The sequence below is a fragment of the Oryctolagus cuniculus genome, chromosome 2 (genome assembly GCF_051225735.1).
Source record: "Oryctolagus cuniculus isolate XC-2025 breed Fujian yellow rabbit chromosome 2, ASM5122573v1, whole genome shotgun sequence".
Lineage (NCBI taxonomy): Eukaryota > Metazoa > Chordata > Mammalia > Lagomorpha > Leporidae > Oryctolagus > Oryctolagus cuniculus.
In genome coordinates, this window is record NC_142868.1 from 94,682,631 (window position 1) to 94,707,390 (window position 24,760).

A 24,760-nucleotide genomic window follows, 5' to 3' on the forward strand; every position below is an offset into this window, starting at 1 on the left:
GGATTTCCTCTGCTGCTCTGGACTGACGAACCACGTCTTAAGGAGCAGGAAGGAGACGCAGTGAACACGGCCACTTACCAGTCGGGGTCCGCAGGCTGAGGGCCTCCCCTCCAGCAGAGGAGTCACACTGCGCCTTTGGCCCCTGTGATCCCGAGACGGCATGCCTACACATTCCTCAAAGGCCTCTCCGCTTCCTGGTGGGTTCTCTGTACTTACGGCTCAGCTACGGGACTCTCTTAATCTTAATCATCTGGACAGTTAATCAAATTCTTCTCTGACTTGAATTATCTGCTACACTGTTAAGCCCTCTCCACAGATGCTTTCTACTTTTAAAACCAGGGAACTGAGCCAGAAACATAGCAAATTCTCTGGAGCAGGTCATATTCTCTCTAACACACCCATGAAAACGTACAGTTATCTGCCACAATCTGAAGCAGAAAACTCAACAGCCTTATCCTAGCTACATGTGCATATAATCTGGATCTCATGCTTACATCAACAGCAGCTGACCCACCCCCCTTTCTCCAATTTCCTTCCAGGAATAAAGCGAACACCCAAAACCTCATGACACGGTTCACTCAGCAATCTAGGAAGTGCGAGGCTGACCTCATTCAAGGCTACCCCCCGATTCCTGCGGGCAGCTTGTCTGGGCTCTGCCAGAGCCTCCCTGAGAGCTCCTCCTGGCCCACTGCGCAGCTTCCTCCTCGGCCTCAAAGTGACTGCCGCAGTGACCGACCCCAGTGTCATCTAGATATGTATTTTTACTACGTTCTCATATTACATAGCCAGCGTGACAATAAAATAAAAATCTCTTCCAGATTGTGAGGGCTACTCCTACTAATCCATTTTTGCAGACTGCAGGTTGCATGCTCTTACCTGTGGGCCAGTCCGAAGTGCTCGATTTCCTGTTGCCCTTTTTCCTGATTCTATATTGCTCCGAGTAGTCGACCACCTCCCCCCGGGGTTTCCGCCCATCGGGGGAAGGGGTGAAGAACTTGGTAAGGCCATCGATGAGCCCTTTGGTTTTCTTGTTGAACTTCAAGGGGGCACTGCTCTCTCTGCAGAAGTCCAAGCCATCTATTCTCTCTAAATAGCCTTCCTCTGAGGATGAGGCGGACTGGCTGGAGAGAGTGATCTTACGTTTCCGTCCCCTTCCAGGGCCAGTGCGGACTTTGCTGAAGGGACCTTTTGATCTACAGAATCACAGAGGGGAAAAAATGCAACTATTAAAAAGAAAGGCTTACAACATTTCTATTTAGTCTGCAGCATACAATTTAAAAATTCCATACACATCCACAGTCATGAATGTCCTGTACACTATACATGAGCTCTGAGTCAGTATACCACTGGGAGGAAGACCTGTCTTCAGGCAGCCTTGCTATTCACAACAAGCAAACCCTACGTCAGGAATCAAAAGCCACTTCCGAGTGTCGGAACCGCACCCTGACCCAGCTGTGCATCTTAGACAAACCACGCAGCCTCCAAGCACCTGTGTCTCCACCTGTACGCGGAGTCGGAGCAGAGCTGGCAGGACCCTCCAGGTATGGAGCCTGCGACCACCGCAATCTCCACACCAACTCGAGAGGTACTACTCACTTCCCAGAGTGAGGGGTCCAAAGAGCATTTGACAGAAAAAATAGAACTTGACTTCAGGTTAAAGATACGGACTTCAATACTGGTCTGTGTAATTCAGACTGTCAGTACTCATTCATTTCAGTTACACTACTTTCAAAACAAGCTTCAGTACAGAAAACACAAGTAATATTTTTGAAGATGTTTTACAAAGCAGCAAAGGTGAATTACAGTAGAGACAGTGAAAACAAATACAGAAAAACTAGCTACTGAACCATACCCCACCTCCTCCAGTCACAGCCCAGCCTCCTAGTCCACAATGTCTCATGTCTGCTGATAGATGAAGACACTCAGATTATTTTACACCGGGAGAACACAAAAATGGGATCTGGCTGTCAGGGCAGAACCCTGCCAGTGATCTGTATACCTAACACGAACAACTCCTGGGTCAGGAGAGATCTTAGGAAATGCCACCAAAACTTAAATTTTTCTCTCCTGTGTTTTATGTAAGAGAAGCAATGTTAAGGCAGGGTTAAGAGGTAAGACTCTGGTGCCAGAGTGTGTGGGTGTTAATCCAGTTCCACACTACTACGTAACCTGGTACCAGCTCATCTCTCTACGCCTTAGCTTCCTCTTCTGGAAAACACGAGCAGCAACAGTACCACGCTCCACTGGGTTGCTGGGAGAGTTAACGACTGAATGATGTAAGTGAAGCGCCTGGCACCTCACTGAAGGCTCCTAAGTGTTATGTGGACACGCCAGCTGTGACAATGGAAAACTTTTCATAAAGAAAACAAGCGAATCCTACTGCAGAGAAAACCCTATCCTCTTCTCCCCTCACCTTGCCACAAGAACAACTTACACCGTGTTTTGTTTCTTTAACCTGTTTTTTGGACGTCCTATGGGATTAGCATAGCGCCGTTTTATCTGTGCTGCCTTCTTTTGTAGAAGTTTTCGTCCTTTTTTCCTAGGTCGGCATATTTGACATATCCACATGCCTAAAAATAAAGGAAATGCCAGGTGAAGCTGCAGTAGCTACAAATGCACTGAATGAGTTCACGGAGTCTAGGTGAGGCGCTCAGCCTCCCACAGAAGTAACCATGAAAACGCACACATGCAACCCTACAGGTCAGTGGGAGGGACCCTCACACGCCCTCCAGCTCACACAGGGATGAAGGCCACTGGTTCTTGGTTAGAACTCCGCTCACAGAGGGCGTGGTGGTGCAGTGGGTAAGTTGCTGCGTGGGACACTGCAGCCCGTATCAGAGTGCCAGTTTGTGTCCCAGCTCCTCTGCTGCCCATCCAACTCCTGCTAATTCACCTAGGAAACAGTAGATGACTGACGCAGGAGACCCAGAGGGAACTCCTGGCTCCTGGCTTTGGTGTGATCCACCTGGGGCTGTTGCAGGCATTCAGAAAGTGACCCAGCAGATGAAAGATCGAGCCACACTCGTGTGTGCACTCTTTTACTTTTCCAAATCAATGCCTCCATCAATCTTTTCAAAAGCTCTCTGCTCCAGCAACAGGTATGCAGCCTAGTGATGAAGATGCTGGTTGGGACACCCATGTCCCTTATCAAAAGAGCCTGCGTTTGTCTCCTGGCTGCAGCTCCTCATTCCAGCTCCTTGCAGTGCAGACCCTGGGAGGAAGTAATGATGACTACCACCCACCCGGGAGACTGGACTGAGTTCCTGGCTCCCAGCTTGGGCCCCTTGGCCAGCGTGAGCATTTGGGGAGTGAGCTAGTGAATTGGAGTGTGCTCCTCTACTCTCAAATAAATAATTAAGAAACAAAGAAAAAAAAAAAAAAACCTTGTTCTACATCTAGGACTCAGAAATTAGAGTCTAATATCAGAAGGAAGGAAGAATGGAAGAGAGGGAGGGAGGGAGGAAGAAACCAGGTGTCCATAGAGAAATGGCTGATTCCATTTCCACAGGAAAGAGACAAGATAAATTGAAACATTTTGTAGTGCCAAAACACAAGCATTCAAAAATAATGGAAGCATGTCAAAGAGACACAGGCACCAACATGAAGAATTCCCAACAGCAAAGCCAAATATGAGTGACAATGTAAGAAAAAAAAAATCTGAGTAACGGAAGTTAACCCCTGGAAAAATACCCAAGAGTCCATAATGTACAAATAATTGAAAAACAAAGCACAGGAGAAAGGATAAGCCCTTTCCTATAGCAGAGTTCCAATCAACAGATGCAGAAATAGGGAAAGACAGAATCACCATTATGCAAGCATCCCAGTAATAACTGGTACAGCCAAGAATCATGGACAGGGGGCCAGCGCCTGTGTCACAGCAGGTTAGAGGCCCAGCCTGAAGCACCTGCATCCCATATGGGCACTGGTTCGAGTTCCGGCTGCTCCACTTCTGATCCAGTTCCTGCCCAAGTGCCTGGGAAGGCAGCAGAGGATGACCCAAATCCTTGGGCCCCTGCACCCATGTGGAAGACCTGGAAGAAGCTCCTGGCTTCTGGCTCCAGCCTGGCCCAGCCCCAGCCGTTGCAGCCATTTGGGTAGTGAACCGGCAGATGGAAGATATCTCTCTATGTAATTCTGACTTATAAGTAAATAAAATAAATCTTAAAAAGCAGAATCATTCACAGATACTAATGTTGATGGGCAAAGGGGAAAAGAGAGGTTTCCTCACTGTAATAAAGGATCAGTGCTAACGTGACCAGGGACACGACGCATCCCTATTACATGCCCTGCTGTGACGCACATCACTTCCGCAGCACTGTCAAAACTCAGAGCACCACACAGACACAGGCAAACCTCAACTGAGGGGCTTCTGTGGTGTAGCTGACCAGTGCTTTTCAGGAGTGACAAGGCCAGCAGTGACACAGTCTAGGGAAGCAACGAAGGTGAGTCAGCACACTCAAGGTGATGCGGGATCCCACACCAGACACTGGTCCAGACACCAGGCCTACAGATTAGCTACATCATACCAACAGCAGCGTCCTCAGTCCAATAATTTACTGTGGTTTTGTAAGATGATAACGCTAGGAAGCTGGGAAAAAACATAAGGAGAGCTTTTCTGTGTGTGTACTATTTTTGCCACTCTTCTCTAAATATGAAATAATTTAAAAATAAAATGTTTCCTGCTTTAAGCTGCTATAAAGCTTCTTTTGTGGGAGTTAAATAACAGGAAAAGAAGTCCAAAGAAAATCTTTTGTATCTTGAAGGAGTTTCAGAAGGCTCCTTGCCCAACCTCCGAATGAATGAAAAGGTTAGTATTTATTCTTTTACAAGGTACAAATTCAAGATTTTTCAAAAGGTAGCAATGAATAGAATAGCCTAAGAGTAATTCAAGTAACAGCCTCAAGCAGATAACTCAGCTATAACCTAAGGCTGAGTCCTTTTCCATTAGCAGGAAAACTCTCTCCAAATAGACATCTAATAAAGCGCAGAAGCAGAGTTGAAATGGAATTTGTGATAGGAAAAAACAGGAGTGACTAACTGAATGTTTCTTTTAGAGAACCCATAAACATATAGTAAGATGGCTCTCCATGGCAATTATGCACTCAAACCAAAGACCTCCCCTAGCACCGGAGTCAAAAGAATAGAGCAACAGTAATCAGTGCCTTTAACATTAGACACCTAGAGATATCACAACATGAGCTAACATAATTTCATCCCCTCCTTTAAAGAAGGCAGTATTCTGAGGTATCACATAAGGCTAAAGAACACTTCCACCAACACATCCCTTCGTATTCCCATCAGAAAAGATGTCTCACCTTTGGGCATTCGTGTCAGCGGTGGATCACAGCACTCCATGTGAAAGCCTCGGTCACACGAGTCACAGAAGAGCATGTTATCCTTAAAAACAATAAATAAATAAAGGAGAAGGAGAGGAAAGAATGGTTCCGCGTAGCCTTATGAAACAGAAACGTCGGGATCAGGACTTCATAATACCTAGGGAACTTCAAAGATATCAAAGAGATGAGGTACCAAAACACCGTTTCCTGGATCTACATGCAACAGTCTCAGTTAGCAAACACAATCCTTTGCTAAAGCAGTCTCATTACTTTCAGGTATATCCAACAACCAGAAGTAAGCTAGCCATGATCTGCTTTCATCCATTTTTAAAAGGCTGCCCTGTAATGAATATACTAAATGACCATTCCCGAGCGCAAGCCTCCAGACAACTCCAAGACATTTCAGGAGTAGTCCCTTAAAGTAGCTTAGCTTCTGCGCAAGAATCTAAGTCAGACACTTTATAAATGACCCAAAAGAATCCAAGTCTAAATGAGCGAGTATTCTAAAGTAATGACATATAAATTAAGGAGGCTACCATGCCATATTCTACTGAACCAGTGACTGAAAAACAAGCAGGCATACTTAGAAGGAGGCACTAGCTGCACACTCTACTGTGGAATCAAACAGCCACTTGGGAAGGCAGATACTCACTGCATTTTTGCCTTGATCTCGACAGGAGCTGCATGTTTTACACTCGATGCACTGCCACCGCAAGGCCTTAACCCTCACTGTTAACTCGGGGGAAAACTTTAAACAGGATGGATGACCTATTAAGAGGAAAAAGATTCATGAATGAAGCAATCAAGAATTACTTTGTGATTGTACTAAACAAACAATGTACAGAGAGTCCATGTTCTTAAATACAAAATATATATCTAATAAAGCAAGGTGTCCCTGGAGGGTTGGCACACAGCTCTTATCAGAATGGAGTATCACAATTCTATTACATCAATGCCAAACAGAATTCAGGATACCTCTTCACAGTTGGACTAGAAACCTGACAAACCCAAAATTCTCATTCAGGTGACATGAAAGCATTATGTTTGTACACATGCTGCTATGTATATGTTCATATATACTATATAAATACAAACTATGGTCAGACCATTTCTGGAAGAACATATGAAAAGCTATTTACAATGGTAACATCTGTTTAAAAAAATGGAACCATAATGATTTTGGAGAACGATTTTACATTTCCCTTATGGTCTCATTTTTAAAATAACACGTTATTTTTACAGTTTAAAAATACATACTAGAAGTCCAATCATTTAAAATGCATTGTTTACTCATGATTTAAGACACTTAAGCTAAAACTAAAAGCAAATGCAGTGCTTAAAATTTATTGTTATCAGAATCAACAGCAAGAGAAAAAACTATTCATATCCCAAGAGTTAGCATCAGTTTGATTTTCAAACTTCCAGGGTAATCACTTTGCCCTCAACCCTGAAAAACTGCACCCACTGCATTGATACACCATAACCCACATGCCCGTTTCCTCTTCGTGAACACTTGGCTATTACCCTAACAGAAGAACACTAAGGTGAATGACTTCGTGTTTACAGACTTGTCCCTCTCTTATAAAAGCTGGTCATGTTCATTTTTCCCGGGTGAGAGAAAGGGCTGATTACTTCCATCGTCTCCTCTTTTTTCTTTTTAAACTTTTCTTTTTTTTAAACAGGCAGATTTAGACAGAGAAAGGTCTTCCTTCCGTTGGTTCACCTCCCAAATGGCCGCCAGGAGCCGGGTGCTTCTCCTGGTCTCCCATGTGGGTGCAGGGCCCAAGCACCTGGGCCATCCTCCACTGCACTCCCAGGCCACAGCAGAGAGCTGGACTGGAAGAGGGGCAACTGGGACAGAATCTGGCGCCCCAACTGGGACTAGAACCCGGAGTACTGGCGCCACAGGCAGAGGATTAGCCTAGTGAGCCGCGGCACTGGCCCCATCGTCTCCTCTTTTCAATTCCTTGGTCAAGTGGCGAGTTTGTCATTAAGACCTCACTAGCACTGAGGGAAGCTGGGGGAGGAGCTGAAAGCCTGGCCCACAGTCCTAACACCGCCTTCCTGTGCTCCTTCTCCCTGTCAGTGGAGCTCAAAGTCCTTGCACGGTTCAGTGACAGAACGTATGCATTGCCGCTGTGCTTTTTAACACTATCACACTCAAGTGAGCCTCGTGTTCCTCAAGCTGATCACATCCCACTGATCCTATCCATCACAACGCCTGTGGCCACGTCCCTGCTGTTAACTGTGAGAGGGAGAGACCACCAACATGGATGAGTCCACGTTTAGATTCTTTCCTTCTGTTAATTCCGTAGGGTAAGATCCTCTAAGTGACACTAGACAGTGAGGTGAATTAAACATCCGTACAGTCTAACAGGCTTATATGTACTGCCAAAACAGTTTCCAAAACGATCACAGAACATCCACTACCACCAGCAATGTATGCATGTTTTACCACAGCTCCATCTGTCCTTAGGTTTGGGCTCTGTCACCTTTCAATTTTTATTATTATAAAAGCTATCAGGGGCTGGTGCTGTGGCATAGTGGGTAAAGCCATTGCCTGCAGTGCCAGTTCGACTCCCGGCTGCTCCCCTTCCAGTCCAGCTCTCTGCTATGGCCTGGGAAAGCAGTAGAAGACGGCCCAAGTGCTTGGGCCCCTGCACCCACGTGGGAGACCTGGAAGAAGCTCCTGGCTCCTGGCTTCAGCCATCTGGGGAGTGAACCAGTAGATGGAAGACCTCTCTCTGTCTCTACCCCTCTCTGTAACTCTGTCTTTCAAATAAATAAAATAAATCTTCTAAATAAATCTTTGCGGGGGGGGGGGGGGGGTGGCCGGCACTGTGGCACAGCAGGTTAACGCCCTGGCCTGAAGCACCGGTATCCCATATGGGTATCGGTTGAGACCAGGCTGCTCCACTTCTGATCCAGCTCTCTGCTATGGCCTGGGAAAGCAGCATAAGATGGCCCCAAGTGCTTAGGCCCCTGCACCCACGTGGGAGACCTGGATGAAGCTCCTGGCTTTGGATCAGCACAGCTCCGGCAGTTGCAGCCATTTGGGGAGTGAACCAGCGGATTGAGGACCTCTCTCTCTCTCTCTCTCTTTCTCCCTCTCTCTGCCTCTCCTCTCTCTGTGTAACTCTGGCTTTCAAGTAAATAAATAAATCTTTAAAAAAATAAAAAAGAAATGAAGCAAAGACATGGTCTTCCTCGTGGCTGTGTTCTAATGACAGATGTCATGGAAACAACAGCATCCAACTGCTCTTCCCGGCCACCAGCAGCGGTTGTGCCGGCTGTCAGGTCAGCATTTCAGCTCTTCGCCACAGCGGCCATGGGGTGGCGACGGCTCCTGCTTCTGCCTCTTGCAGCCGCAGGCAGACACAGTGCCCCCCCCGGGGGGGGGGTGGCTTTGCCGTGACGCCCAGCCCTAGACAGCGTCATGAGTATGTAGCTCCCGTGTTAAATCCCCTTCCTCCTGAGGCAGACAGCGTGGCTGCTGGTCTCTGGACTGAATCCGTACTGTACTGATGGAGACACTGAAAAGGAAGCCAAGGACCAAAGCCTTCCTCGAAAGTCTAGTGAGTTCTTAGAATGTAGGGCGGGAATATCCCGGAAAGGACACGTTAGGGGCTGCACAATCCTTCTCAGGGCCCGGAATCGCACGCTGCTCCCCACATGGCAGTGTCAACACTATTGCACAATGCGATATAGGTAAGTTTCCATCAAGGAAAAAACTGTTATCATCTTGGATCTATTCATCAAGCCTAAGGCATAAACCGAGAAAGATAAGGCTCTGATTATTAAAGAAACCAGCAGTAACTTCCCGCGGACAGCTGTTTGAGTGTTAAGCAGATGTTCGATGGCAAAATTTAAGAACCACCTGAGACCTGACTTAAGTGCACTGAAAAAAAAATTTTTTTTTTTTTGGCAGGCAGAGTGGACAGTGAGAGAGAGAGACAGAGAGAAAGGTCTTCCTTTTTGCCGTTGGTTCACCCTCCAATGGCCGCCACAGCTGGCGAGCTGTGGCCAGCACACCGCGCTGATCCGATGGCAGGAGCCAGGAGCCAGGTGCTTCTCCTGGTCTCCCATGGGGTGCAGGGCCCAAGCACTTGGGCCATCCTCCACTGCACTCCCTGGCCACAGCAGAGAGCTGGCCTGGAAGAGGAGCAACCGGGACAGAATCCGGCGCCCCGACCGGGACTAGAACCCGGTGTGCTGGCGCCACTAGGTGGAGGATTAGCCTAGTGAGCCGCGGCGCCGGCCTAAGTGAACTGAATTGAAACATCTCCGCAACACACTCAACCCAGAGGCTCGTCTCATGACCTAAAATCAGAATGAAGTTAAGAGGCTGATTTCACAGGGCTCAGGACACCCAGGCAGTCACACTACTTTCCTCCCAGCTTGGCAGCGTTTGAGGGGACGGGGAGGTCACGTACCGCTGTTGCCACAGTCGGCGCAGGAGATGAGCTCCTCCGGCTTCTTTTCTCGGTTTTGTTCTTTTGTACCAAGACAGAAACTACAGATGGGGATTGGCTCAGCAACCGGCTGTAAAGAGAAACACAATTCATTCCAGGCCCAACACAATTTTTTTTTTTTTTTAGTATTGATATAAAGACACTAAAATCAGGTTTAAATGCCTATGAGAGTTACACGTAACCTAAGTGAATTTCCACAAACCCTGCTTTGCCTGGGCCTTTACAACTGTCCTCCTAGTGATCAACTAGAACTTAACTCCCCCCCTCCAAAAATAATCACAGTCCAATCAGGTTTGCTACCTAAAGTCCAGTGACACAGTGTGGATCACACAAAGCAAACCTTCACCCGGACGGAGCCCTGAAGAGGCCTGTGCGCCTGCAGCAAGGCCTAAAGCATACACTGCCAACATACAGGGAGCCATGATCAGGGCGGGGGAGCTCTGGTCTGCAGGAGCCGTTGGGAGATTTAGAACCTCACACGCAGGCCACACACAATTCTCAGCTCAACAATTTGTCTGCGATGGGTTTGCTGAACCCGAGTCCCATCTGCGGGTGCCTCGGCAGGGCCAGACCCAGTGAGTGCCGTGGGCGGGATGTTCTCTACTCTGGCAGATGCCGGGAGAGAAAGTGCTGGGCAATGCAAGAACCAAGCTCCAGGGCAAAACGGCGGAGAGGGAAAGGAGCGGAAGGAGCGGAAGCAGGTCTGGGGATGGGAAGCCGCTTGTCTAGGGACAACAGACGGCAATCGGGTCCACATTCCTCTGCAGCAACCGTCACGCAGGGGCCTTCACACGTCTGTGGGAAGTGGGACTGAAGGTTGTTCTGGGGTGAAAAAATTTTCAACCCACGCACAGCAGTTTTTCTCATACGTATTTTCCAGGACCTTTTCCAAGACCTCTCCCGTAAACAGGATGAACCTAGGACGCCGACTGCTAAGGCCAGTGCATAAAGTTCGTGGTTTCTGCGATGAAGGAAAGAAAGGAATTTTTAAAAGATGTATCTGTTTATTTGAGAGGCAGAGTTACAAAGAGAGGGAGAGACAGAAATCTTCCATCTGCTGGTTCACTGTCCAAATGGCTGCAATGTCCGGAGCTGGGCCAGGCTGAAGCCAGGAGCCAGGAGCTTCTTCCAGGTCTCCCAGGCAGGTGCAGGGGCCCAAGGACTTGGGCCATCTTCCACTGCTTTTCCAGGCATTAGCAAGGGAGCTGGATCAGAAGAGGAGCAGCTGGGACACGTACTGGTGTCCATATGGGATGGAGGCTTAACAAACTACACCACGCAGCAGCACCCAGGAAAGGAATTTTCCAAAAAGGAAGAAGTGAGATCAGCTCACGAGGGCTCCACTGAACGTATGCCACGTAAGGAAGAGAACTTCCAATACCACTGACGTGAAGACACGTCTGTAACTGTTCACATGTTGATTACACTTAAATAAACCTTAAGATACAACTTCTCATAAATAAAAAAAAGTTGGATTTTATCTTGCCAGAAAAGAAGAGAATTGAAGGTTTTCAAACTAGGAGATAAGCACCTGTGCTTGAGCAGAGTTCTCATCCCAATTTCCAAGACAAGTGGGGCTGATAGCCCGAGAACAGGTGAAACATCCTGGCGAAGACAAGCCGAGAGCCTGAACCACAGCTCGGGAAATGGAAACGGAAGGGCTCAGGAAGAGAAGAAACGGAGCTAAGCATGACTACAGCACTGAGAGATGGCAATGCCCCAGCCTGGAGAGGCAAAGCCACTTTCAAGTAGACGGTGTTGGGAGGAAGGCAGAGACGACGAGCTTGCTGCTCAGCTGAAGGTACTCAGTCAGTCCTCAGCTACTCACCCCAGGCACCGTGCAGAACGGCGACAGAGAATCCTGAGGACGCACCCCGTCACGGGGGGAGCAGACACAGTTCAGTGCCAGGAGAGAGAAGATCAAGCAGGGGCACGGAGAGGGGAGTGCCACAGAAGCCCCACCTGAAGTGGGTTCTTACAGCAGTGTTAGGGAGGTCCACCAGAAGAGGGCGCACCAAAAGGCAGAGAATACAGAACCGAATCTGGGAGACAGAGAAGCAGCTCAGTTTGGGACTTACTGAGCTGAACATGCTTCTGGAACACCCACAAAGCAATGCCTCTGGTCAACAGGACACAGGAGCTGGCGGGAGAAGTCCAGACGTCATCAGCACTGAGGCACTCCCACCAGGGAGAAGAGGCGGGAGAAGTCTGCCACAGTGCACCTGGGTGGCTGGCGGAAGGCAGAGATGAGCCTATCAACACTGCACTCCAACACAGACAAGCCCGCAGAGCCTCAGCCCAGAGGTTACAGAGAGACCGGCAGTGACTCTGGCTGTGGAGCAGGTGTGGCGTGCAGTGGGTTAAGCTGCTACCTGGGATGCCAATTTGAATCCCGACTCCTCGCTTCTGATCCACCTTCCTGCTACTGTACCTCACGAGCAGCAGATGATGACCCAAGTATTTGGGCTCCTGTCACCCACGTGGGTGGATGGAGTTCCAGGCTCCCCGCTTCAACCTGGCCCAGACCTGGCTGTTGTGGACATTTGGGGGAGTGAACTGGTGGATGGGAGATCCCTGCCACTCTTTCAAACAAACAAATAAATCTTTAAAATGGTAATAACTATGGCTCTATTAACAACTACTACATCCTCTCCTTGGAAAGGAATATGAAAAAAGACACTGGAGAAAAAAGTCAGCCAAGATTGCATCCCGGAGTGGGAAGCTAACACAAACCTTAAATACACACAAGGAAGAAGGCAGAGCCAGGTCAGGAGAGCTGAGCTTTATGCCGCAGCCTCAAAGGTTCCACCAGGAGATTTTAAGCAGAGGAGCAGAGTGTCTAGAAAAGCCAGTCTATAAGCAGTTAAAAGGGATCTGATCTATATTCGAGGTCACGAGCAGTGACGGCCAGCAGAATTGAGGAAAGAAGATAAATAACTAAGAGACATTTAAAAGGTAAAACTGATAGGATCTGCTAGCTAATTGATTCGGGTCAGGAATCATAGCGAGAAAGATGGAAGACTAGGAAGACACCATCAAGAACATGCGAAGGTAACCACAGATGTAAGATATGAAGAAGATATGTAGCAAATGGCTCATATCCAGCAGGGAAAGGCAGACAGCCCAACAGAAAAGATGGCAAGGATTTCCACAGGAATCCCATGGAAGAAAAGACATTCAATTTCATTAGTTACCTAGGAAACAGACTTTTAAGAACAGGGTGTTGCTAACAAGGAAAAGTGGAGCAACTCAGACTGCTGACAAGGATACACAAATATAAACTACTTGGAAACTACAACATTATCCACTCAAACTGAACCTAGGCACACCGCATGACCCAGCACAAACATCCCCAGCTATACATCCAATCTAAGGGCACACATACGTACAGTGAGGCAGCAGTACTCCTAATAACAAAATGACCCAAATAATCAGAAAGGACTGAGCAAATGATGCTACACCTATCTAAACAGTAACGGAAATCAATGAGTCAGCAACACAGGCGAATAGCACACACAGACACAGAAGAATACCTGTTGCATTCATTTAAGTGATTATTTATATTGTTCTGTCTCTTGGGCTTTTCAGGCAGACCAGGATGCCTTAAGGGCTGATTCTGAGGTCAGGGTGCTATTAGAGCAAATGTCATTCTATGAGTCTGCTATGTGGACTGCTTCCTATGTTGGAATATTCTCTCCTTTTTAATTCTATTATTATTACCAGACACTTGATCTTATTTATATGATCTCTTTAACACTTAACCGTATCTATATGTTCACTTTAACACTTAATATGATCACTTTAACACATAAGATGGCATTATTGGCTGGCGCCGCAGCTCAATAGGCTAATCCTCCACCTAGCGGCGCCAGCACACCGGGTTCTAGTCCCGGTCGGGGCGCCGGATTCTGTCCCGGTTGCCCCTCTTCCAGGCCAGCTCTCTGCTGTGGCCAGGGAGTGCAGTGGAGGATGGCCCAAGTGCTTGGGCCCTGCACCCCATGGGAGACCAAGAGAAGCACCTGGCTCCTGCCTTTGGATCGGCGCAGTGCGCCGGCTGCAGCGCACCGGCTGCGGCAGCCATTGGAGGGTGAACCAACGGCAAAAGGAAGACCTTTCTCTCTCTCTCTCTCTGTCCACTCTGCCTGTAAAAAAAAAAAAAAAAAAAAAGGCATTATTACCACCAAGCTTAATTAAGGGGATTTGAGGTTCCACGGCAAGTTCTTGAACTGTACCTTCGGATGTCAGTCCGTAGAAATGTATGCAGAACTATACAGCTTTACAATTACAAACTTCCTCCTCCCTCCCTTATTCCCTCTCTTATTTTTTACTTTTTTTTTTTTTTTTTTTTTTTTTTTTTTGACAGGCAGAATGGACAGTGAGAGAGAGAGACAGAGAGAAAGGTCTTCCTTTGTCGTTGGTTCACCCTCCAATGGCCGCCGCGGTCGGCACGCTGTGGCCGGCGCACCACGCTGATCCGATGGCAGGAGCCAGGTGCCTCTCCTGGTCTCCCATGGGGTGCCGGGCCCAAGCACTTGGGCCATCCTCCACTGCACTCCCTGGCCACAGCAGAGAGCTGGCCTGGAAGAGGGGCAACCGGGACAGAATCCGGTGCCCCGACCAGGACTAGAACCCGTTGTGCCAGCGCCTCAAGGCGGAGGATTAGCCTAGTGAGCCGCGGCGCCGGCCAGGATGCCGTTCTTTTAGACCCTCCTTCCCACACCAACACACAAAACTGAGAATTGCTAATATATCTAGATTCAGCCAACAAGGGATTAGAAATATTCCAGATGTGAAATCTGTAACTAAGCATGTGCAGACTTTGTCACCCTTATTCCTTCAGCAGTCCAGCACAGCAGCCATAGCGTTCACATTGGTGGGCATTACATGTAACTAGAGATGACTTAAGGTATGCAGGAGGGTGTGTGTAGGTTATATGCAAATACTATGCCATTTTATTTAAGGGGTGGGGGTGGGATGGGTTAGGAATGTCCTGGAAAAATCCTCAGTGGATACGGAGGGACAGACTCACTCATCTGTCAGGCCTCCGTGGCTTACCCACTACTGCTTTTCGGTCTTTGTAGATGACTGTGTGTGTGTGTGTGTGTGTGTGTGTGTTTGACAGGCAGAGTGGTCAGTGAGAGAGAGAGAGACAGAGAGAAAGGTCTTCCTTTGCCATTGGTTCACCCTCCAATGGCTGCCGCTGCCAGCGTGCTTTGGCTGGCGCACTGCACTGATCCGAAGCCAGGAGCCAGGTGCTTCTCCTGGTCTCCCATGCGGGTGCAGGGCCCAAGCACTTGGGCCATCCTCCACCGAACTCCCGGGCCACAGCAGAGAGCTAGACTGGAAGAGGGGCAACCGGGACAGATCTGGCACCCCAACTGGGACTAGAACCTGTTGTGCCAGCGCCACAAGGCGGAGGATTAGCCTAATGAGCCGCGGCGCTGACCACTGAGATCTATTTTCAATTGATTTTATACACATATGATTATTTCTATGTTAAGTAAAGAGTTCAACCAATGGTATTAAGAAGAAAAAAAAAACTGTTCTTCAACATTAAGACAAGGGATATTCAAGTCATTGCTTCTCAAAGTGTCAAAACTTCTGTAGGTTTCCTTTTAAGTGCTGTGTTGTAGTTATCACAGATCAGGGAGAACATGTGGTATTTGTCCTTTTGGGACTGACTGATTTCATTAAGTATGATGTCTTCCAGATTCATCCATTTTGTTGCAAGTGACCAGGTTTCATTTTTGTGCATTGTGTAGTATTCCATAGTGTGCATAGCCCATAATTTATTTATCCAGTCCTCAGTTGACAGGCATTTAGGTTGACTCCATGTCTTAGCTATTGTAAATTGAGCTGCAATAAACATGAAGTGCAGAAAACTTTTTTTTAAAGATTTATTTATTTATTTGAAAGTCAGAGTTACACAGAGAAAGGAGAAGAGGCACAGAGAGACAGAGAGAGATCTTCCATTCTTTGGTTCACTCCCCAATTGGCCACAACGACCGGAGCTGTGCCAATCTGAAGCCAGGAGCTAGGAGCTTCCTCCAGGTCCTCCCATGCAATGCAGAGGCCCAAGGACTTGGGCCATCTTCTACTGCTTTCCCAGGCCATAGCAGAGAGCTGGATCGGAAGTGGAGCAGCCAGGACTTGAACCGGCATCCACTGTAGGTGAGGGCTTTACCAGCAGTGCTGACCCCCAGATAACTCTTTTATTTGCTGATTCTAGCAACCTATTTAAATTAAAATCTATTGACAAGGTTATCAAAGAGAGTCCAGAGACAAACAAGGAGGGATGTATTATGATGTAAGATCTACAGCTGCATTGTTCAACAAAACAGACTGTACAATGAGTGGTTATTTACATTTAAATTAATGAAAATAAAATGTAATTCCTCAGTCACACTAGCTATATTTCAGGTGCAAAACAGTTACAAGTGGCCACTGGCTAACAGAGATGTACAGCATCAACAGAGGGCAATACCATCTTGGAGAGAGTTCTGGTATATAACGCTTGCTTAGCAAAGAAGCTGGGGTTAGTGCTGTGGCACAGCAGATGCCAGCATCCCATATGGGCATTGGTTTGAGTCCTGGCTGCTGCCCTTCTGACCCAGCAAAGCAGCAGAAGATGGCCCAAGACCCTGGGCCCCTGTACCTGCATGGGAGACCTGGATGAAGCTCCTGGCTTTGGTCTGGCCTAGTTTTGGTCACTGTGGCCATTTGGGGAGTGAACCAGCAGATGGAAGATCTCTCTCCTTCTCTCTCTGTAACTCTGCCTTTAAAATAAATAAATAAATAAATAAATGGAAGTAAGGGAGGAAGGGAGGGAGGGAGGGAGGGAGGAAAAGCGGGTGAATTCTGAGGCCTGTGTAAGGAGACTGGCTTTGGTAGCAAAGGATGGTGTAGATATCCTTGTAGGTTGGACACTAAGAATGCGAAGAACTTGAAGGTGCCATTTCTGATAGCCTTCCTTATTTCTGGGGAAGAAAAAAAGGAAATAAAACTGCCTACTAAAAGTGGATAGAACATGAGAAAATTGTACTGAACAAGGAGACTGAGGCCTCAGAATAGAGAGAACAAAAAATACCCCCTTATCAAAATGCCAAGTGGACAAATGTGAGTGAGGGAAAGCTGAAGGACCCTCTGCAGAGCAGGCGCAGTCTTCCCACTAAGGGAAGGCCGACATCCCTCATGGAGACAGCAGGAGGCAGTGTGGGATTCAGCAAGCACCAGTACAAGGAACAAAGAAGATCGGGAAGTCTCTGGGTGGCAGGTGTTAGGGAGTCAATTAATGAGGAAAAAGAAAACCTTCAGTCAGCCCTGAACAGCAATCTGTCCATCTGTTATGGATCCAATCGAAATGGGTGCACCTGTGTGACACAGCCAGCGGAGGAAGTCAAAGGACGAGGGCCACTGCAGGGCAAACGCAGACATCTGGGCAGTGCAAACAGAAAGGGACTGAGGCAGAAGCAGCGAAGGCGACCGAAGAATCCAGAGGACGCTGATCAGGGAGTGGGAGGCGAACAAGTAAGAAAAGCAGGACTGAAGACTGGTGGGCTCAGGAACGCAGAGTGTGCCATTTCCTAAATACAGGCTTAGGCAGCCCTGAGCAGAAACGCTTGGGACCACTAATGTTTTAGATTCCAGATTTGGGAATATTTACATTTACATAATCAAACATTTGGGACCCAAGCCTAGATACGAAATGCATTTATATTTCATATACACATCATATGTATAGCTAGAAAGTAATTTCATGCAGCATTTTTAGTATGCTTATGTTTGACAAGGACCCATCACATGAGGTCAGGTGTGAAATTTTTAAAAAAAATTTTTGAAACTACAGATAACTTTTAAAATTAGCTAATTTATGTATTTGAGAGGCAGAGAGAGGCCGACAGTGAGACAGAGACAGAGAGTGAGCTTCCATACGCAATTCATTCCCCAAATACCTCCAACAGCCAGAGCTGAGCCAAAGCTAAAGTTGGGAGCCAGAAACGCAGTCCAAGTACCCCGTGTGGGTGGCAAGAATCCATTATTTGAGGTGCCACCACTGCACGTCAGGGTCCACATCAGCAGGGATCTGGAATTAAGGGCACGAGGCGGGTATGCAGCCCAGGCACTCTGATGTGAGGTGTGGCCATCTGAACCACAGGCCAAATGCCCACCCCTAACTCGTCCACCCAAGAGCACTGCTAGTAAGAAACGGAGGCTTGTTTCCGAGTGCCGATCACAAGACTACAACTCCAGGCCATCCTCATTCCCAAACTGCTAATGGGTGTGAAAATGAGTGAGACATGGCAAAAACTTCATTAGGTTTACCATACGATTTGAACCTGAAATGAACTGAAGACAGAAGAAACACAACCTCTTCCAGATCAACCACAACTGATTTCAACTATCCTGTATCACACAAACAAAAACTGATGATTTGTGAAAATAACTTTTTCAATAATCACTGTTCCCAGAGCTGCCCGAGCTTAGCCCTTTATACCTCATTTTGTTCCCATGATCTATAGCAAGTAAACCTGATTCTACAGCTAATAAAACAAGAAAGGTTGTAGCAAATAACTTTACACGCCATTAAACACAGCAGCGAGAGCAAACCTGTTAAAAGGCAAATCAGAGCAACTCCCTCGGCAGGCACAAACTCCGAAGTCCACTGGCTTCCGTCTCGGAGTAAATGACACAGGAACTGCGCGGCCCTGTGCCATCTGCAGCCCCTCCCTCAAACTCACCTCTGACCTCAGCTCCCACGCTCTCCTCCTCCACATTCTACCACAGCGTCCTTGTGTTTTCTTCAAGCCAGACGTGCCGGCCACAGGACCTGCACAGGACCCGGCCTCTGCTTCTCTCCTGTGGACAGTGCTCTTCCTTACAGATGCTTTGCACGCTGCCCGGCGAGGCTGTCTCTGGACACCTCACCTCCATGTCCACGGAACCTGCTCACCACAACAAGCACAGCCCCTGTTCTGCTTGGCTTGTGCCCTCCACCAGTTAACACACGCGTGTGTATATTTATGGGTTCTCAACTCTACGAAGGCTCTGTAGAGCGTTGTAGTACTGGTATGAAGGAGAGTGCCCAGAATACAGTAGGCAGTCAACAAGCACTGCTGGATAACTGAATTTTCACATGGCACTAGAATAGTAAGAAAAAAGAAATGCCTTATACAGAGAGACCAAAGAGCTGGATATGAGCACAATAAAGCCACACAGAGCTCAACAATATAATGTTAGTGTTAAGAATGTTCTGCTGGGGCTGGCGCTATGGTGTAGCAGGTAAAGCCACCACCTGCAGTGTGGGCATCCTGTATGGGCGCCGGTTCAAGTCCCGGCTGCTCCACTTCCGATCCAGCTCTCTGCTGTGGCCTGGGAAAGCAGTGGAAGATGGCCCAAGTCCTTGGGCCCCCGCCACCTGCATGGGAGACCCGGAAGAAGCTCCTGGCTCCTGGCTGCGGATCAGCACAGCTCCAGCCATTGCAGCCAAATGGGGAGTGAACCAGCAGATGGAAGATCTCTCTGTCTCTCTCTGCCTCTGCCTCTCTGTAACTTTGCCTTTCAAATAAATAATTTTTATATATAAAAAAAGAATGCTCTGCTTTCTACAAAACTATCTCACACAGTGATTTCATGGCTTCCACCGCAACAGCCCACCCCCCTTTGGTTTCTCAAAAGCAGGGAAGCTCACACCTTGTCCTCAGCACCACGCTGAGATCTCCACACTGTTCACCAGATGGCAGCACTGAGGCACACAGGCGAGGAGGTGCCAGTGTCCGAACCTGAGCTTTGGGAAATAGCTGTTCCAAAACAGAACAGTAACAATTTTGCCCAGTTCTGCTACTTGTTTCACACCATAAAAGAGTTCAAGCCACAATAATTTAAAATATCTTGTTTCATTTTTATTTTTTAAAGATTTATTTATTTATTTATTTGAAAGTCAGAGTTACATAGGAGAGGCAGAGAGGTCTTCCATCTGCTGGTTCACTCCCCAAATGGCCACAAAGGCCGGAGCTGGGCTGATCTGCAGCCAGGAGCCTCCTCCTGGTCTCCCACGTGGGTGCAGGAGTCCAAGGACTTGGGCCATCCTCTACTGCTTTCCCAGGCCACAGCAGAGAGCTGGATCAGAACTGAAGCAGCTGGGTCTCGAACCGGCACCCATATGGGATGTCGGCGCTTCAGGCCAGGGCATTAACCTGCTGTGCCACAGCACCGGCCCCTAATTTAGAATATCTTAAACAACCTGTCTCCCATGTGGGTGCAGGAGCCCAAGCACTTGGGCCATCTTCCACTGCTTTCCCAGGCCATAGCAGAGAGCTGGAGCAGATATTTAGAAAATCTTAAATAACCAGATATACCATGTAAAATAGCTCCATTAGTCCAATTTTACCCCGACTGTCTGTAATCTTTACTTTTTAAAAGTTTTTATTTATTTATTTATTTTTGAAAGGCGGGGGGGGGGGGGATCACCCACTAGTTCACTCAGCAAAGGCCTGCAACAGCTGGGGCTGAGCCAGGCCAAAGCCAGGAGCTGGGAGCCAGGACCAGGAACTCCAGCTTTTCCCACATGGTGGCAGGGACCCAAGTACTTATGCCAGCATCTACTGCCTCCCCGGGTGTGCATCAGTAGCAAGCTGATTCAGAAGTGGCATAGCCGCCTGAACTGGCACTCCGACACGGAACGCAGGCATCCCAAGCTGCCACTTAATCCACTGAACCACAACACCAGTTCCGAGACTTGTCTGTAATCTTTAAAATGTCTTTATAAACTTGCAATTGTCTGTTTTCTAATCTCTTCTGAGGACCTCTAATCTACCTTTATGTGGCCTTTTTGTAAACAATGACATAAAGGACAGTTACAAGAATCTATTATATGTTAACTATTTCTAGTTCTTGCAAGACTGAATCAAAAGGTAAATTCTAGAATCTGTCACCACCAGAGTATTATAAGGAAAAGAACTGCACTTTTATGACTGGGCCTGGCACTGTGGTATAGCAGGTGAAGCCGCCACCTGCAATGCTGGCATCCCATGTGGGTGCCAGTTCGTGACCTGGCTGTTCCACATCCGATTCAGCTCTCTGCCGTGCCTGGGAAAACAATAGAAGATGGCCCAAGTCCTGGGCCCCTGCATCTGCGTGGGAGACCCAGAAGACGCTCCTGGATCCTGGCTTCTGGCTTCAGATTGGCCCAGCTCCGGGCATGGCGGCCATTTGGGGAGCAAACCAGAGGATGGAAGATCGACCTCCCTCACTCCTTCCTTCCCTCCTTTCTCCCTCCCTCCCTCCCTCTCTCTCTCTCCTCTCTCTCTCTCTCTCTCTGCCTCTCTGCCTTTCAAATAAATCTTAAAAAAAAAAAAAAAAAGACATGACTTCTGAAACCTCTAAGTGATCATTCCATAAGACAGTAGCTATGGGTGCCGGCGTTGTGGCTTAGTAGTTAACCTCTGCCTGCAGCACTGGTTCGAGTCCGGGCCTGGGAAAGCAATGGAAGATGGCCCAAGTGCTTGGGCTCCTGCACCCACGTGGGAGACAGGGAAGAAGCTCCTGGCATCAGATCAACCCAGCTCCAGCCAATTACAACCATCTGGGAGTGCACCAGCGGATGGAAGATCTCGATCTCTCTCTCTCTCTCTCTCTCCCTCTCCCTCTCCATCTTTAACTCTGCCTCTCAAATAAATCTTTAAAAAGGAGGGAGATTAGGCTAACAAGATATAGGCAGAGTATCCCTAACCTGAAATGTTCCAAAATCCAACATTTTCTGAGCACTGATGGGACATCAGAAGTGGAAAATTCCACACCTGGCATCATGTGACATGCCACTCAAAACGCAGGTGCACTCAAAGTACTGTGTATGTATAAGATGCATATGAAACAAATGAATTCTGTGCTTAAACTTGGGTTCCAACCCCAAGGAATCTTACTATGTATACACACATATTCCAAAATCTGAAAACCCTAAAATCTCAAGCACTTCGGATACTTACCTTGCATGTGATTTTTTTTTTCACAATTTATTTATTTGAAAGGCACAGTTACAGAGAGAGAGACAGAGAGAGAGAGAGTTGAAATGCTCGTCACTCCCCAGATGGCTGCAATGGCCAGAGCTGGGCTGATCTGAAGTCAGGAGCTGGGAGTTTCCTCCAGGTCTCCCAAGCATTTGGGCCATCTTCCACTGCTTTCCCAGGTGCCATCAGCAGAACGCTGGATCAGAAGTGGAACCGCTGGGGCTTGAGCCTGCGCCCACATGGAATGCCGGCGCTACACCACAACACTGGCCCTACATGTGATTTCTTAAAGTGGTTAAATTCCTCAAGCCTCATAGCCATGAAAATTACTAACAGCACAGCCAGTATCAACAGGCTGCAAGAAACACAGGACTCACGTAAGGATCCCCTGTAACACTCAAACATGCACTCAGTAATAATGGCAGAGCAGGGGCACATCATCCTTCCATACAGAACATATAGGCAGATGCAAAGCTTACTTTCAAATACAGTTACTGTGACTCATTTTTAAAATCAAAAGGACAATGTTATATGACTCCTCTCATATGAGATGTGCCTAGAACAGGCAAATTCATGGGACAGAAAACAAAGAGAGGATCAGGGAAGGGAGAAACGGAAGTTATTGTTTAGAGGGTACAGAGTTTGTTGAGATGATAAAACGAAGATCTAGAAATGGATATTGGTGATAGTTCCACAACACTGTGAATGAAATGTACCCAATGCCACAGAACTGTGTGCTAAAAATGACTAACAGGGCAACTTTTAGATAATGTAAAATTTTCCACAAGTGACACACAGGATCAAGTGATACAGATGTTTCGTATTCTCCCAGGCCAGGTATAATCCGGCGGGACACCTGCAGAGAGAAGCAGCCACTGCACTGTGTCCTCACCTTAAAGCCTGTGCCTGTAAACCACTGTTCCCATGGAATCTGTGTGCAGTCACTGGAACTGGAAATACTGATAGCTGCCCCAATGTGAAAAAAGAATTACTGCTAACAATGAAATTGTGGCTACTGAATTTATATATTAAAACACCTTATTCTCACCACACCTACATGGAAGCTAGTTATCTTTTAATCTAATCACATAAAGTAACTTACCTATAGCCATAATGATTTGCTTGTTAGAGAAGTCAAAAAAAAATTAACAACTGTGTCTCAAGCACTATTCCACCTCAAACCTGCAAGCCGTGAGCACCACAGCCATCCCCAGCCAGGGCCTTCACGAGAACCAGCAGCTGCCTCCACGTCTGCCCGCCTGTAGCCTCACCCCAGACCTGCCAGCGCCTCCCAGGGCCTGCTCCTCCTGCCCCTCCCTGCCCCCACAATTATCATCAAGTAAACCTAACTTCAAATTAATTGTCTTCAATCTCACACAACTTGAAATTCAGATGGGCTTTTGGCACCGACATTGTACACAGGTGATCCACATAACATTCAGCTCTACCCCATGTAACAAACAGCTAAAGAATAAAGAAGGGTGAGTCTCAGACTAGAAGCCTGGGCCTTTCCTTATGCTACAGGGAAGGAAATCCAGGTAATATTCAGTGACTGGGCACTCGGGAAACAGAAATTGCTAGATTTTTAAAATATTAACCAACACAGACCAAAAAAATCTAGCAATCATTGTTTTGTAAGCATTGTAACATAACATAAAAGCTGGAAAAGACAAAGAAGAGGCCGCACTCACATCTGCAAAGCACTTATAAATACCACTGTTTACAAAACAAAACAATTAGGAACCAGTTCCTGACCAGTCACTTTACCCACACACACCCAAAATGCAAGCACTCCTTCTAAGCCTTTCCAGAGCTGCTGCTGCCTTTTTTTTTTTTGACAGGCAGAGTGGACAGTGAGAGAGAGAGAGACAGAGAGAAAGGTCTTTCTTTTGCCGTTGGTTCACCCTCCAATGGCCGCCGCGGCCAGCGCACCGCGCTGATCCGAAGCCAGGAGCCAGGTGCCTCTCCTGGTCTCCCATGGGGTGCAGGGCCCAAGCACCTGGGCCATCCTCCACTGCACTCCTGGGCCACAGCAGAGAGCTGGCCTGGGAGAGGGGCAACCGGGACAGAATCCGGCGCCCCGACCAGGACTAGAACCCGGTGTGCCGGCGCCGCTAGGCAGAGGATTAGCCTAGTGAGCCGCGGCGCCGGCCACGAGAGCATTTCTACACAACTATTTCCCAAAGTAAAAGGGAAACAGGCTGCACAAAGAGCTCACTTGGGGAAAGGTACCCTCTGTCAGAGGTCTGCACCCCGTGAAGAAAGCTGCCCAAGCAGACTCGTTCCCTCGCCGCCAGGGAGGCCTTCCGCCCCCCGTCTCAGTGTTACCCAGTCCTGTTCCTTCACTGCTGAATGACACCTGATGAACTCAAATGCCCCCACTGCTTTCTGATGGCTTCCAATTCCATGTTTCCTCATCTTCAGAAAGACCATGCCAGGCAAGCAGAAATCACCCCCAAGCCTCCTGGCTCTTCCACGCTTTGCACACAGGATGTACTGAACGAAAACACAGGCTAACAAAACCATGCTGAGTTCCAAGCAGGTTTATCAGTTAGCCACAGCCTCCACGCCCAGATGCCGTAATCTGGGGAACTGCACTCCAGTGTGATTTAATCTCCCTATGTTCTTTGGCACTCCGTGTACTATCACACACTCTATGGCTTCTTATTAAACATCTTTTAGGATAATCACTTCCTCAAAAGTATACAGCTAAAGGGGCTAGCACTGTGGCACATCAGGTTTGCGATGCCAGCATCCCACATTGGAGCAACAGTTCTAGTCTAGGCTGTTCGTTCTGCTTCCAATCCAGCTCCCCACTAAAGGGTCTACACAAGCAGCAGAAGATGGCCCAAGTGCTTGGGCCCTTGCCATCCATGTGGGAGACCCAGATGGAGCTCCTGGCTTAGGCCTGGCCGAGCCCTGGCTGTTGCAGGAATTCGGGGAGAGAAAC

General features: G+C 47.8%; 1 protein-coding gene across 2 annotated transcripts in view; it reads right to left on the bottom strand.

Annotated features, from left to right (window-relative positions):
• KAT6A (lysine acetyltransferase 6A) overlaps window positions 1–24,760 on the bottom strand; it is a 116,483-nt gene that overhangs the window by 44,353 nt on the left and 47,370 nt on the right. Inside the window, exons 3-7 of one of the 2 annotated variants that reach the window (XM_051832297.3) lie at window positions 9,770–9,878; window positions 5,989–6,104; window positions 5,316–5,397; window positions 2,435–2,570; window positions 877–1,193 (exon numbers count right to left, since the gene is read on the bottom strand). In XM_051832297.3, coding sequence (XP_051688257.3) covers window positions 877–1,193; window positions 2,435–2,570; window positions 5,316–5,397; window positions 5,989–6,104; window positions 9,770–9,878 — 760 coding nt within the window. The remainder of the gene's footprint in view (window positions 1–876; window positions 1,194–2,434; window positions 2,571–5,315; window positions 5,398–5,988; window positions 6,105–9,769; window positions 9,879–24,760) is intronic. The other variant, XM_051832298.3, reaches the window with a different exon arrangement.